Genomic DNA, 15509 nt, shown 5'->3' on the forward strand with positions numbered 1-15509 from the left:
GTGTGTAAGTGTGTGTGTGAGTGGGGTGTGTGTGGGGTGTGTGTGAGCGTGTGTGTGAGCGTGTGTGTGAGCGTGTGTGTGAGCGTGTGAGTGTGTGTGTGTGAGTGTGTGTGTGTGTGTGTGTGTGTGTGTGTGTGTGTGAGTGTGTGCTGGAAGGCTGGAAGAGAGTACTGTGTCTATTCCTTGACAATAAAGATGAAGGCAATTTTCCTCTAACTTTTTGTCATTCTGAACTTTCTGAGTTTCCTGTTAATGATTAATGATGACCATGTCAAAGACACCTGATTCCTTACCTGCAGAGGGAGAGGGAGACAGGAACAGAATCAGTACTGAATCACAAAGAAGAATTTAATCTTTATAGCTGTAAACAGAGCTGGAAATTTCTGAGCTCCATGTCCACATGGGCAGCTTCCATCTCTGTCTGCCTCTCTGTCAGATGCTAGTCCTGCAGAACACAACCAGCTTTCTGGGCAGCTGTGCTAACACACCACAACCACTCACAAGCTGTAACTTGAAACAAATATTCAGAAAAGACCTTTATGTTATTAGGTTTTATTTACATAGCTATCATCTTCTTCTTTATTGAGTTATATCCACTATATCCATTGCAGCCTGTGTTTTCCCAGGATGTCCATGGACAGTGGCTGGATGGATATGTAGATGGGGTTCAAGTCTATCTGCTTGATGCTTTTCACTGCCTGGATGTCAACGTCCAGGATGCAGATCAGATTCCATAGCTGCACAGCCTCTATGGATGACATACTGATTGAGGAAATAACAGGGATTACATAGAACAGGTGAAAGTTCCCCATTATGCACCATTTCCTGGGCTGAAACCACAGCTGAGGGGCCAGGCTTGCACCCTGACAGATGCTGATTAGAAGTCGTTCAAATGATGTGTTTGGTCATTGGTAAACAGGCTTAATCATTAGGCTATTGACAAACATGTAAAGCAAACCATCACAACAAGCCATGAATATGTAGATTCCAGTATAGGGAATTCCACAGTAAACTTTTCCATTGACAAGTCTTCGGCTGTGAAGTGAGATCTGAGCCCAGCTTTCCAAACCTTTCATAGCAAAACTCTCCTTGTAATGTGATAGAGTGGGTATCACTTTAAACATTCCCTTTAAACAAGCAATAAGTCATTTTTTCAATGATTCATCTTCATGTTATTAGACATTATACTGACACCTAGTGGCCTGGATGTTTCAGAGAATTATGTACTGGCTGATTCCATGTGGGAGACCCGATCTATGGGGCATAATCTGGTTCATTTGAGTGCTGTGTAGCTATTTCATTCTACATCTCACATTAGCTGCACTTTATAGAAAAAAGTAATATATAAATATAGTTTGCTACCTTTTGGTGGCAGGAGCCTTCATCAGCTATAAGGACAATACCAGTGACATGTTTATTTATAGAGACTAGGCTTAATCCTGGTCCTGGAGGATCCTTCAATCTTTACCTGAATTACAAGGTTTACTGTGTCTGCATAAGAACGACAGCAGGTGTCTACAGCCCGTAACCCGTGACGACTGCCACCACCCCATTACCTGGTTCCCTACACGCTCCCAGAGAACTCTGCATGCTTGAGGAACTCTGCGTTGTTGATACATTGCCGCATGTTTTCCATGGAGTGGTAAGCTGCGACCGGGAAGAGAAGCAGATGGAGCATTAGTGTAGAGACGGTAGGACCTCTGGGTGACGAAAATGACAAGAGAGGCACACGATCTCCATGGTTACTGTACAGAGGACATGCCAGGGAGTGCAGGTATGCTCAGTGTCATCCATTCAACTGCTTAACCCCTGGGCTCTGTGGGTGCTCAGGTGCAGAGACATGCTGAAGGTGAGCATTTGCTCAAAAACATACTTAATTACACGACAAAGGCATTTTTCTTATATTATATTAATACTTATATGAATAATTTTTTAATTCATATTTTATTACTCATTTCTTAAAATATTTTTGAAGAATGTAAATGCATGCTGTAAAATTGATATGTGGTAATGTAAAGACTTCCATTAGAAGAGATTGCAGGTGGTTCACTTTATTTAACTCTACGTGCTAAGAAGAGCTTTTAAGCTGAAAATGCATAGTGCATAAGAACTATTATCTGTATTTGCAGTAAACTTCATAATAAGGTGCTCATAGCACTCTGGTCGTTGGTCCACAACTGCTGGGGTGGGACAGATTGTGAAGACATGCAGGATAGTCTTCAGACAGCACAACACAAGCAAGTCACGAACACTGCTGCTGGAGTCACAAACACTACTGCAGGAGACACAAAACACTACTGCAGGAGACAAACACTACTGCAGGAGATATGAACACTACTGCAGGAGACACAAAACACTACTGCAGGAGACAAATACTACTGCAGGAGATAAGAACACTACTGCAGGAGACACAAAACACTACTGCAGGAGACAAACACTACTGCAGGAGATAAGAACACTACTGCAGGAGACACAAAACACTACTGCAGGAGACAAACACTACTGCAGGAGACAAACACTACTACAGATCAAGGGTTCATGGTTGTATCAGGGAGGTAGAAAATGGAGCTAGATTACATGTATTAGAGAAACAGTTTGAGTACAGTATGAGTACCGTATGAGCGCAGTATGAGTACAGTTTGAGTACAGTATGAGTGCAATACTTCTCAGAGCTTTGACTTGAAGTCAGAGAAAAGGCACTACGTTTCCCACTGACACTCATGGGAGATACTGAATCCAAACACTCCCTCGTATTCTTTCATGAGCATCTTGAGAACTCTTCCCAGCCCCAGAAGGGCCACTCAGAATGACAGGCCTGGGTCCTGACATTTCCCTGGGAAATAAGCGAAATACATGGAAATCCTACTCATTCCATGTGAATCTCTGTTTGGACATTTGAGTCATGAGATGGAGAACCACCAGTGGCTATTTTAGAGATTCACAGGGCCCCCTTAGGAAATTCAGGTCTTGTACTGTCATTGCAAACTTTGCATATTGTCACTGCTGTGGTTTAAAGTTTGTCAGCCCTCGGGGGCCTCCCACTGGCCTGGGGCCCCAAGCAGTTGCCTGCCTTGCCTGCTGGCAAGCTACACCTCTGATACTACAATGCATCTCACTAAGGTTCAAGTTACCTACTGTATTCTATACGAATAGTTTGGTTTTTTGTAGCCAAGTGAAAATCCAGATCTCAGCCCAACCAGTCAAGAGATTCTGGCACTATTTGAAAATGGTGGTCCACATATCTCATCCAACTAAAAAACACTCCCAAAGAGTGTGCAATCATCACAATCTGAGAACAGCCAACCCCAACAGATTGCACAACGGTGGGGTTACCAAGTACCTGTCTGAAGGCATTGAATTCTTTACATGTACATTTATTTATTCCTTCTTTTTTAAATATGCAATGTACTGCAGGATTCTTTCAAATGTGGCAACATGATCAGAGTTCCAAGGTCTGAGATGGCCCCATCAATAAGAGAAGGAGCCTCGGTTAAACCCATGGCTTCTGCACAGTAGTGCAGACAGAACTGATCTGAAGTGTGGTGAAGAATGCCCTGCTGAAGTCAGACTTTGTGTGATTATGTGTTTCTACACTGGCACTCGTCTGATTATGTGTTTCTACACTGGAGCTCGTCTGATTATGCGTTTCTACACTGGCACTCGTCTGATTATGTGTTTCTACACTGGAGCTCGTCTGATTATGTGTTTCTACACTGGCACTCGTCTGATTATGTGTTTCTACACTGGCACTTGTCTGATTATGTGTTTCTACACTGGAGCTCGTCTGATTATGCGTTTCTACACTGGAGCTCGTCTGATTATGCGTTTCTACACTGGCACTCGTCTGATTATGTGTTTCTACACTGGAGCTCGTCTGATTATGTGTTTCTACACTGGCACTCGTCTGATTATGTGTTTCTACACTGGCACTTGTCTGATTATGTGTTTCTACACTGGAGCTCGTCTGATTATGCGTTTCTACACTGGAGCTCGTCTGATTATGCGTTTCTACACTGCAGTCATCTCTCCTGGGTCACATGACCTGGTAGTAACATTAATACATTGTTGCATTGAGGATTTAAAAAAAAAATCAGACTGCCATTTACAGTAGAAGACTGTACAAGCTAAAGTCTACTTTCTGCTCTCCATAAATAAATTAATTAGATCTTTCGGGTTCTTGTTCTCCTGGCAACTCTTTGCATTAATGCGATATTTCAGGTCTAAGTGCACCTGCTCATCAGTCATTAATCTACCAAATGAATAAACGTGAATGTAAACCTATAGTGTTCATTTCTTGGATATTATAATTTACAATTAACAATAATTTAATTGTTAATATAATGTTAGAATCACTATATGTCTTCTACACTGATAGAACATTTCTCTTATTATTAAGATGTTATTATGAATAACACTAAATAAATAAAAGTGGTAAATGTTAACTGAATGCATTAAATTTCCTAATAGACTAAATTCTGGAGGACCCCATCTAACTGAAATTTAAAAAATAAATAGAATGTAAATTATTAATTATAATAATAATAAGAAGAAGAAGAATAATAGAGCATCCTTACCTAGCCAAACCTCTGTAGTGCAGAGTGTGTGAGTTCGGGAATATGTGCAGTGTGTTTGAGTCCGTGTATATGTACAGAGTGTGTGTGTGTGCGTGTGTATGTACAGTGTGTGAGTCTGTTTATATGTACAGTGTGTGTGTGAGTCTATGTATATGTACAGTGTGTGTGTGAGTCTGTGTGTATGTGCAGTGTGTGTGTATTTGCGTATGTACAGTGTGTGTGAGTCTGTGTATATGTACAGTTTGTGTGAGTTCGTGTATATGTACAGTGTGTGTGAGTCTGTGCATATGTATAGAGCGTGTGTAAGTCCGTGTATATGTACAGTTTGTGTGAGTCCGTGTATATGTACAGTGTGTGTGAGTCTGTGTATATGTACAGTGTGTGTGAGTCTGTGTATATGTACAGCGTGTGTGTATATGTAGTGTGTGTACGCAGTGTGTTTGTGTTTGAATATGTGCAGTGTGTGAGTCTGTGTATATGTACAGAATGTGTGAGTCTGTGTATATATGCATTGTGTGTGAGTCTGTGTATATGTTCAGTGTGTGTGTATATATATGCAGTGTGTGTCTGTTTATATGTACAGAGTGTGTGTGCTTCTGTGTATATGTACAGAGTGTAAGAGTCCATCTATATGTAGTGTGTGTGAGTCTGTGTATATGTACAGTGTGTGTGACTGTTTATATGTACAGTGTGTGTGTGTGAGTCTATGTATATGTACAGTGTGTGTGTGAGTCTGTGTGTATGTGCAGTGTGTATTTGTGTATGTACAGTGTGTGTGAGACTGTGTATATGTACAGTTTGTGTGAGTTCGTGTATATGTACAGTGTGTGTGAGTCTGTGGATATGTATAGAGCGTGTGAAAGTCCGTGTATATGTACAGTTTGTGTGAGTCCGTGTATATGTACAGTGTGTGTGAGTCTGTGTATATGTACAGTGTGTGAGTCTGTGTATATGTACAGTGTGTGTGTATATGTACAGTGTGTGTGTACGCAGTGTGTTTGTGTTTGAATATGTGCAGTGTGTGTTAGTCTGTGTATATGTACAGAATGTGTGAGTCTGTGTATATATGCATTGTGTGTGAGTCTGTGTATATGTTCAGTGTGTGTGTATATATATGCAGTGTGTGTCTGTTTATATGTACAGAGTGTGTGTAAGTCTGTGTAGATGTACAGAGTGTAAGAGTCCATCTATATGTACAGTGTGTGTGAGTCTGTGTATATGTACAGTGTGTGTGACTGTTTATATGTACAGTGTGTGTGTGTCTATGAGTCTGTATGTGCAGTGTGTGTGTATTTGCGTATGTACAGTGTGTGTAAGTCCGTGTATATGTACAGTTTGTGTGAGTCCATGTATATGTACAATGTGTGTGAGTCCATGTATATGTACAGTGTGTGTGAGTCTGTGTATATGTACAGTGTGTGTGAGTCTGTGTATATGTAGTGTGTGTGTATATGTAGTGTGTGTGTACGCAGTGTGTTTGTTTGAATATGTGCAGTGTGTGTGAGTCTGTGTATATGTACAGTGTTTGTGTGTGTGTGTGTATGTGCAACTTGCTGATTTACTTGCCCTTATCACTTAAGAAGTTATCAGCCACTAAAATACGTCTTACCGTAATTCCTCAGTATAAATTCATAAAGGATAAGTAAGTAGATGTTATATTATCATATCATGACCTATTCAAAGAAAAATCATAAGTAATTATTAATTCATTAATAAGGACTTATAGATCAGGGGCCACTGTACAATTCACACAAGCACCTCTACTTTCACGGGACAAATGCAATTTAAAGGGCTTCATTGATTGTCTGTTTATTCATATACAAAAATGTGTACTGATATGAGATTATGAATGTCACTACCAATACTGGTACTGTGTCCTGTCAATCATGCCAACTGTCACAGGATCTCTGTGTTGATTGTGATGTGGGCGGAGCTCTCTTGTCACTCTGGTTACTCAATAGCAAATGATAGGAACCAGGTCAGGTGACTTAATTGGGATTGGTAGCCTAATTGCTCATATTAGAGTAGAGAGACTTAAGACCTTAAGACCTCTCTGTGTCCTCTCTTGATCACATCTGTCCATCACTCTGGAAGACAGAGTCGATATTCTCAGTAGTGTGATTTAAGGACGCCACATCACCCTGACCCAACCATCCTGGACCTAATCCAACCATCCTGGACCTAATCCACAGCTAACCCAACTTCCCCCAGACACTTGTCTGTCTTCTCAGTCAAAGAGCTCCAATGTTCTGTTAGCACCTTGACGCAGCCTCTGAACAATAGGTCAAAAGAGTGTGCAAAAGTTGAGTACAACACTGTTTAGGGTTTGGTTTTTAGGTTTTAAGATTTGATTTCTTTTCAAGTTACAATTAAATTTTACAACAAAAATGGATTCCAGACTAGTGGCTTAGTCTAGTTTTATCAGTGTAACCTTGAGGGAAGACAAACGTGACGTGTTTCACTCCACATACTAGTGGATGAAGTAACAACAGGAGTACAGGACCCAGAGCCTTCTTGCAAAAACCAGCCATCGTCATGACAACTGCACTCACTGGGTCCAAGAGGCACCAGAACCTCCTCTTTGGGATCTTCTCACATTCTTCTGTCCTTGGCAGATGACTTGAAGAACTTATGAACAGTGTTTCCTGCAAGTCGATCTATCAAAACCTGGTGTCATGAAACAGTTCAACGCATGGACACATTTATTTATAAGTAATAAGTATCAGGTCAAACTATCAAAAGTGCTTTATCTTGCAGTTAATACAGACATAAACAAAACTATTGCTACAAGTTGCACCATAGAAAACAGTTCTTAAGTTTCAATAGTAGTTACTTTTAGTTATAACTGCAATGATTCAGTCTTAACTGTAAAAATACTGAAGACAGGGAGGTCTTTTCTTCTCTCAGTGAAATAAAAGGAAGATTATTACCCCTCACACCTTCCTACCCTCACACCCACCTCCCCCCACACACTCCTACCCTCACACCCACCTCCCCCCACACACTCCTACCCTCACACCCACCTCCCCCCACACTCCTACCCTCACATCCACCTCCCCACACACTCCTACCCTCACATCCACCTCCCCACACCCTCCTACCCTCACGCCCACCTCCCCACACACACTCCTACCCTCACACCCACCTCCCCACACCCTCCTACCCTCACACCCACCTCCCCACACACCCTCCTACCCTCACACCCACCTCCCCACACACTCCTACCCTCACACCCACCTCCCCCACACACTCCTACCCTCACCCACCTCCCCACACACCCTCCTACCCTCACACCCACCTCCCCCCACACACTCCTACCCTCACACCCACCTCCCCACACCTTCCTACCCTCACACCCACCTCCCCCCACACACTCCTACCCTCACACCCACCTCCCCCCACACACTCCTACCCTCACACCCACCTCCCCACACTCCTACCCTCACACCCACCTCCCCACACACACTCTTACCCTCACACCCACCTCCCCACACACCCTCCTACCCTCACATCCACCTCCCCACACTCCTACCCTCACGCCCACCTCCCCACACACACTCCTACCTCACATCCACCTCCCCACACACACTCCTACCCTCACACCCACCTCCCCACACACCCTCCTACCCTCACACCCACCTCCCCACACACCCTCCTACCCTCACATCCACCTCCCCACACTCCTACCCTCACACCCACCTCCCCACACACACTCCTACCCTCACATCCACCTCCCCACACACTCCTACCCTCACATCCACCTCCCCCCACACACTCCTACCCTCACATCCACCTCCCCCCACACACTCCTACCCTCACACCCACCTCCCCACACCCTCCTACCCTCACACCCACCTCCCCCCACACTCCTACCCTCACACCCACCTCCCCACACACACTCCTACCCTCACACCCACCTCCCCACACCCTCCTACCCTCACATCCACCTCCCCACACTCCTACCCTCACACCCACCTCCCCACACCCTCCTACCCTCACACCCTCCTCCCCACACACACTCCTTCCCTCACACCCATCTCCTTCTTATACTAACACTACACCCATATACCCAGCAACCTCTTAACTACAAAGCCTGCTAAACACCAAAAAACCCAAACAAACACAAAAACAACAGCGTTTACCTTGAGATCTAATTCTAAGCTCTTATCTCTTATCAAGGCAGAGTTCTGGATAATCATTTCATTAGAAAGGAAATAAAAACCCTTTACAATTTCTCCATGTTCTTAATTTGTGATGTGTTAACACCCCCCCCACACACACACTGTAGACCGTTTTTCTCTAGATGAGCTGTTTTGGTTTTTTGGGGGTTTTTTTTAAAGTTGGTTTTTATGTCACTGTTAGAAATATAGAAAACCAACAATCACTTTTAAACTTTTAACCTTACACTGTTGGAATAAGTTATTAAAATGTTTTAATAACAGCTAGTTAAAATCTGTATTCAGGCCCTTGTAATCTAAAATATTGTTTTACATTTACACATATATTAAAATTGTTGATGCTGATGGAAATACTATGACAACACATACAGAGTGCATCTCAATGCTTGTGTTCAAAGTTATATCCTCTTCAAAAAACGTATTAAATTACAGTAAAGAAAGTAAATAAGTACAAGTGATTAAAAGTACATTTTCCATTTAACATCACATTTACACCAAAATAGAGAGAGGGGAAAGAAGACAAAGAGAGAGAGAGAGAGAGAGAGAGAGAGAGAGAATTGCATCTCTTAACCATACTACCATTTTTATGCATTAGTGAACCTGGTGGCTGTTTCACAAAGCGTTATGATTTTGTTTGTGCCATTATTTTTGGAAGAGAATGTGTTATGCTGTAAACTTTAACATCACTGCACATCTGCTCCAAGAGCAAAAAAAAAACAAAAAAAACAAAACAAAACATGTTGTGTCTTAAAACCTGGGGTACCACTACACAGATAAACAGGATAATCACTAGTGCCTGGAGATGAAACATTAAAGTAAAATCCAAAAATAGGAGGTTGAGTGCTGGGGACAGTGCCACCCAGTGGTCCATATCCAAATAGTCCACGTTCTGTTGCCAAGCTCTTTGTTCTAGGTGGACAAGAAGTGCTTTGAGCCTAAGTGGGAATGGTTGAACTCTCCTGAACGTAAAGAGCAGTCAGAGTGCAAACAGGCAAATGGCAGGACAGCCGCACCAAGGTCTCCATCACAAATAAACACGCCTGAGGTCCCCTGGCGATGTGATAGTGTTACACTGTGGACACAGTTTCTTCGCTCCCTGTGAAATAATGTTTCATTTCATGTTTATTTATATAAGGAGGCAACAGAGGACACACAGCATATGTCATTTTAAAAGAAGGCAGGGATTTAAAGAGACCAAGTCTTAGTGTTGAAGAATGCAACCTTACCAGCGTACGCAGCCAACACTCTTCGCAGTGAACATGCCAGCACTGGATGGACGTGAGTGGCACTGCGTACGAGTCCTGCAAGCACCAGAACCACTGCAGTTAAACCTCCAGGCTTCCACCAGCCCATACAACATCACGCCAAAATCATACTGCATTCATGACCTATTCTATCATGGTCAGAGAGAGGGGGAGGGAGAGAGAGAGAGGGGGGGAGGGGGAGAGAGAGAGGGAGAGAGAGAGAGGAGGAGAGAGTGGGAGAGAGAGAGAGAGAGAGTGGGAGAGAGGGGGAGGGGGAGAGAGAGAGAGAGGGGGGGGAGAGTGGGAGAGAGGGGGAGGGGGAGAGAGAGAGGGAGAGAGAGAGTGGGAGAGAGGGGGAGGGGGAGAGAGAGAGGGAGAGAGGGGGGAGGGAGAGAGAGGGGGAGGGAGAGAGGGAGAGAGAGAGAGTGGGAGAGAGGGGGAGGGGGAGGGAGAGAGGGGGGAGGGAGAGAGAGAGGGAGAGAGAGAGAGGAGGAGAGAGTGGGAGAGAGAGAGAGAGTGGGAGAGAGGGGGAGGGGGAGAGAGAGAGAGAGAGGGGGGAGAGAGTGGGAGAGAGGGGGAGGGGGAGAGAGAGAGGGAGAGAGAGAGAGAGTGGGAGAGAGGGGGAGGGGGAGAGAGAGAGGGAGAGAGGGGGAGGGAGAGAGAGGGGGAGGGAGAGAGAGAGAGAGAGTGGGAGGGAGAGAGAGAGGGGGGGAGGGAGAGAGAGAGAGGGAGAGAGGGGGAGGGAGAGAGAGAGAGAGGGAGAGAGAGAGAGAGAGTGGGAGAGAGGGGGAGGGAGAGAGAGAGAGAGAGAGGGAGAGAGGGAGAGAGAGGGAGAGAGGGAGAGAGAAAGAGAGAGTGCGAGGGAGAGAGAGAGAGAGGGAGGGAGGGAGAGAGAGGGGGAGAGAGAGGGAGAGAGGGAGAGAGGGAGAGGGGGAGAGAGAGTGGGAGGGAGAGAGAGAGAGAGAGAGAGAGCGAGTGAGAGAGAGAGAGAGAGAGAGAGAGAGAGAGAGGGAGAACTTTACTGATCCCTGAAAGAAAATGGTTTTATTTCCCAGCATTCATCGGCATCATTGTGTATTTAAGCTCAGCTTTACACTGGGGGGTTGCGGACCCTCGTCTCTAACGTAGCTCAGAGACCCAAGGAGGGTAAGAATAACAACAAACTAAGATTTGTTTATTGTTAAGGTTTAACAATAGAAAAAAAAATTAAACATAAAAATAACATTTAACGTAATAATTAGAAAGAAACATCCTAAAAACCTTAGGAGATATGAGTGAGAAAAGTTTTAGAGTATCTTGTTCCTTATTTCAGCTCATTGCTGTACGATAAGTCAGTTTCACCTAGCTCAGTAAAAACTACAGTAAAATCAAATAACTTGAGTAGGTTTCCTAAAGTGTGTCAGTCACGGTGAGCTGGAGGTAATATAAATCTGGCATCTGACCAACAAGAGCCTTGTGGATAAAAACTAACCAGTGTGTTTCCCTTGTTACAGAGAGACAGGACTGTGCCACTCTATCACATGCAGTGTGGAGTAGTGTGTGGATCTCCACTAATAAAGCCCAGAGCAGAGTGACCATCAGGGTTACATGAACTAGCTAAACCAGATGGGTGGCAGACAGAACTGGGCATAACAGCTTACATGTCTAAAATACCACGGGCACTAGGCACTCAGCCAGCTAGCTAACCAGTTATCAGACCTCTAAGGTGGATATTGACTGTTACATTAGAATTGTAATGATAAATCTACCTCCACATTTGAACACTGTTTGATTATCTACTTGGGCACAATCTTAGGTTAAGGTGAGCTGGATTAGCAAAAACACGATAACCAAATAAGGTTAGTCCTTAAATTAGCCTCGTTAGCCGGGAAGCCTGCAGAGGAACACTGGGTCTGTGTCTTAGCTACAGCCAAAGCCTACACACTTGAACACTCATAGTAGCTACCGTGTTTTATTTAAACATCACACAAACACACCCATTTTAATGTTGGACACAGAAACATTTTGGCATGGTGTTATTCGTTTTTTCTATTTGTGCTGGCAAGGCGCTAACTACAAAATGGGGTGTGGTCATTCTGAAGACAGGGCGGTAACTACAAAATGGGGCGTGGTCATTCTGAAGACAGGGCGGTAACTACAAAATGGGGCGTGGTCATTCTGAAGACAGGGCGGTAACTACAAAAGGGGCGTGGTCATTCTGAAGACAGGGCGGTAACTACAAAAGGGGCGTGGTCATTCTGAAGACAGGGCGGTAACTACAAAAGGGGCGTGGTCATTCTGAAGACAGTGCGTTCACGTACACCTGCTCCCATCCAATCAGTGACGACGAGACAAACTTGCCGGTGGCAACAATATAGAAAATGTTACGAGATTGTTTTATATGCCAGAAAAACTTAATGGATCCTGTTTAAAGAAGTGATTGAACTGAGGGCCACAGCACCCATATGTCAACATTTAACTACCATGAGACCTGAGTGGTGGCAGACCCACAGGACCTTACGGAGGGTGACGTCACACAGGACCTTACGGAGGGTGACAGTACACAGGACCATACGGAGGGTGACGTCACACAGGACCATACGGAGGGTGACGTCACTCAGGACCATACGGAGGGTGACGTCACACAGGACCTTACGGAGGGTGACGTCACACAGGACCTTACGGAGGGTGACAGTACACAGGACCTTACGGAGGGTGACGTCACACAGGACCATACGGAGGGTGACGTCACACAGGACCATACGGAGGGTGACGTCACACAGGACCATGCAGAGGGTGACGTCACACAGGACCATGCGGAGGGTGACGTCACACAGGACCATACGGAGGGTGACGTCACACAGGACCTTACGGAGGGTGACAGTACACAGGACCATACGGAGGGTGACGTCACACAGGACCTTACGGAGGGTGACGTCACACAGGACCATACGGAGGGTGACGTCACACAGGACCATACGGAGGGTGACGTCACACAGGACCATGCGGAGGGTGACGTCACACAGGACCATACGGAGGGTGACGTCACACAGGACCATAAGGAGGGTGACGGAACACTTACCATGCAGATGAGACATTTGATTCGGTCTCCACGTGTCAGCTGCTTCTCTAGATCTCGGATCCGCGTCTTCAGGGCTTCCAGTGTGTTGAGTGAGTCATCACACATCCTTAAACACACAAAGACAAACACCCACTTTGAGCTGCTTAAAATCTTAAAATGATACAACCTTGAATCTTAATAAATTTTGAATCTTTTTAAAATGTAACAAAAACAAAATGATCATAGAATAGAGAGAATGAGCCCTCAGATAAGTGACTTGCGATATGAGGCGTTCTGGCTTGTATGAACACTGTCTCTACGTAATTATGACATTAGGGTCTTCCAGCAGGCTATTGTCCAGACGGTCATTTTTCACGAGTGCTCCTCATCCTCGCCTCACTGACCCGCTTACACGCGAGTGTTTCCACTACTGTGCAATTAACTGGCGCGAGCGCAACAGGAACGTCATCACATGCAGTTCCCTGTTTAATCGTCTCACAGGAGATGAACTCTGACAGTGTGATCCATCACACACTTCTCATCTCATCCCAGCCAGGAAGGAAAACAAACACACAAGGGTTTGTTTACTGTCCACTGAAAGATTTTAATTGACTGGTCTGGATATGTAACCATGCTACACTATTACTAGTGGTTAAAAAAACAAACAGCAGATGAAACCAAAAGTTTGAAAGTACTTTCGAGCAATTGATTATACAGCATAAAACAGGCAGTAACGCAGTAATAATGTGTCTCTACCCATAATCCTTTTAGAGACTTAGCATAGTATCATTCTGACACTCTGTTTCAGTCAGCAGCAGGTAGAGCCTAGCTCGAATGGGTACACAGAGATTTGCTAAGTGTTTAACAAGAGCTGGATTAAATGATTTCCCAACCAACATGGACATTTGGAATAATAGTACAACAATACGATGTCTCACATCACTGATTAAATTCTGTGAGACTGAGGCCAAGATTAATTAAATGTACAATAACAATTGTACTTAATGAATGAGAGAGAGATAGAGAGAGAGAAAGAGAGAGAGAGAGAGAGAGGGAGAGAAAGAGAGGGAGAGAGATTAAATATAAATAGTATAATCCCATAACCTATATTTTCTATCATATCACCTGTCAAACCTAACAGGGCTGAAAAATGAGACACATACTGATTAATGACACATACACACATGCACACGCCCGCTCACACACGCGCACACACACACACACACACACACACACACACACACACACACACACACACACACACACACACACACACACACACACACACAAATGTCAGTAATTGGTAAAATGAAATACTGAAATATTGAAACTGGATAGGCAGGGTCAGTGCCTCTGTGTGTGTGTGTGTGTGTGTGTGTGTGTGTGTGTGTGTGTGTGTGAGAGAGAGAGTGTGTGTGTGTGTGTGTGTGAGCGGGTGCGGGTGCGTGTGTGTGAGTGTGTGTGTGCTTATCCGTGTTTTGTCTGTGTGTGTGTGTGTGTGTGTGTGTGAGAGAGAGAGTGTGTGTGTGTGTGGGTGTGTGTGTGTGGGTGCGGGTGCGTGTGTGTGAGTGCTTATCCATGTTTTGTCTGTGTGTGTGTGTGTGTGTGCATGTGTCTGTGTGTATGTTTGTGTGCACACTCGTGTGTGTGTGTGTGTGTGTGTGTGTGTGTGAGTGCTTATCCATGTTTTGCCTGTGTGTGTGTGTGTGTGTGTGCGTGTGTCTGAGTGTATGTTTGTGTGCACACTCGTGTGTGTGTGTGTGTGTGTGTGTGTGTGTGTGAAAGAGAGTGTGTGTGTGTGTGAGAGAGAGTGTGTGTGTGTGTGTGTGTGTCTGAGTGTATGTTTGTGTGCACACTCGTGTGTGTGTGTGTGTGTACTTACATCTCTATCTCACAGCTCTTGCATGTGGGAGACAAGCTGCTGTCCTGCTTGCTGTGTCCCTCGCTACTAGTAGATGGAGTATCTTCACACACAAGAGACTTCTTACAAGAGTCTGTGCACAGTGCACATATCAAATGACTCCAGTAGCCACATCTCCATCATGCACCTGATTCACACACAGCTGCCTAAAAACACCTGCAGTGACATGACGATCCATGCAAGCTAAAGTCACTGACTCACCTGGTGTTATAAAGTCAGTGACTCACCTGGTGTTATAAAGTCACTGACTCACCTGGTGTTATAAAGTCAGTGGCTTACCTGGTGTTATAAAGTCACTGACTCACCTGGTGTTATAAAGTCAGTGGCTTACCTGGTGTTATAAAGTCACTGACTCACCTGGTGTTATAAAGTCATTGACTCACCTGGTGTTATAAAGTCAGTGGCTTACCTGGTGTTATAAAGTCAGTGACTCACCTGGTGTTATAAAGTCAGTGACTCACCTGGTGTTATAAAGTCAGTGGCTTACCTGGTGTTATAAAGTCAGTGACTCACCTGGTGTTATAAAGTCAGTGACTCACCTGGTGTTATAAA

At 44.6% G+C, this 15509-nt stretch overlaps 2 protein-coding genes across 3 annotated transcripts in view; both read right to left on the reverse strand.

Moving 5' to 3' along the window:
* Positions 1–249: 249 nt before the first annotated feature.
* guk1b (guanylate kinase 1b) lies at positions 250–1857 on the reverse strand. Its single transcript, XM_035522219.1, is given in 5 exon segments — positions 250–293; positions 385–431; positions 607–762; positions 1557–1700; positions 1808–1857. Coding segments are annotated over 5 exon segments (441 nt in total).
* A 6755-nt stretch (positions 1858–8612) lies between these two features.
* The window catches only part of rnf220b (ring finger protein 220b), a 42163-nt gene continuing 35266 nt past the window's right edge, over positions 8613–15509 (reverse strand). The window contains exons 12-15 of one of the 2 annotated variants that reach the window (XM_035522080.1): positions 14919–15000; positions 13058–13163; positions 9979–10053; positions 8613–9848 (exon numbers count right to left, since the gene is read on the reverse strand). In XM_035522080.1, coding sequence (XP_035377973.1) covers positions 9777–9848; positions 9979–10053; positions 13058–13163; positions 14919–15000 — 335 coding nt within the window. In that variant the 3' untranslated portion in view covers positions 8613–9776. Of the gene's footprint in view, positions 9849–9978; positions 10054–13057; positions 13164–14918; positions 15031–15509 lie in introns of both variants that reach the window. The other variant, XM_035522079.1, reaches the window with a different exon arrangement.

The sequence above is a fragment of the Electrophorus electricus genome, chromosome 23 (genome assembly GCF_013358815.1).
Source record: "Electrophorus electricus isolate fEleEle1 chromosome 23, fEleEle1.pri, whole genome shotgun sequence".
In the NCBI taxonomy this organism is placed as follows: Eukaryota; Metazoa; Chordata; class Actinopteri; order Gymnotiformes; family Gymnotidae; genus Electrophorus; species Electrophorus electricus.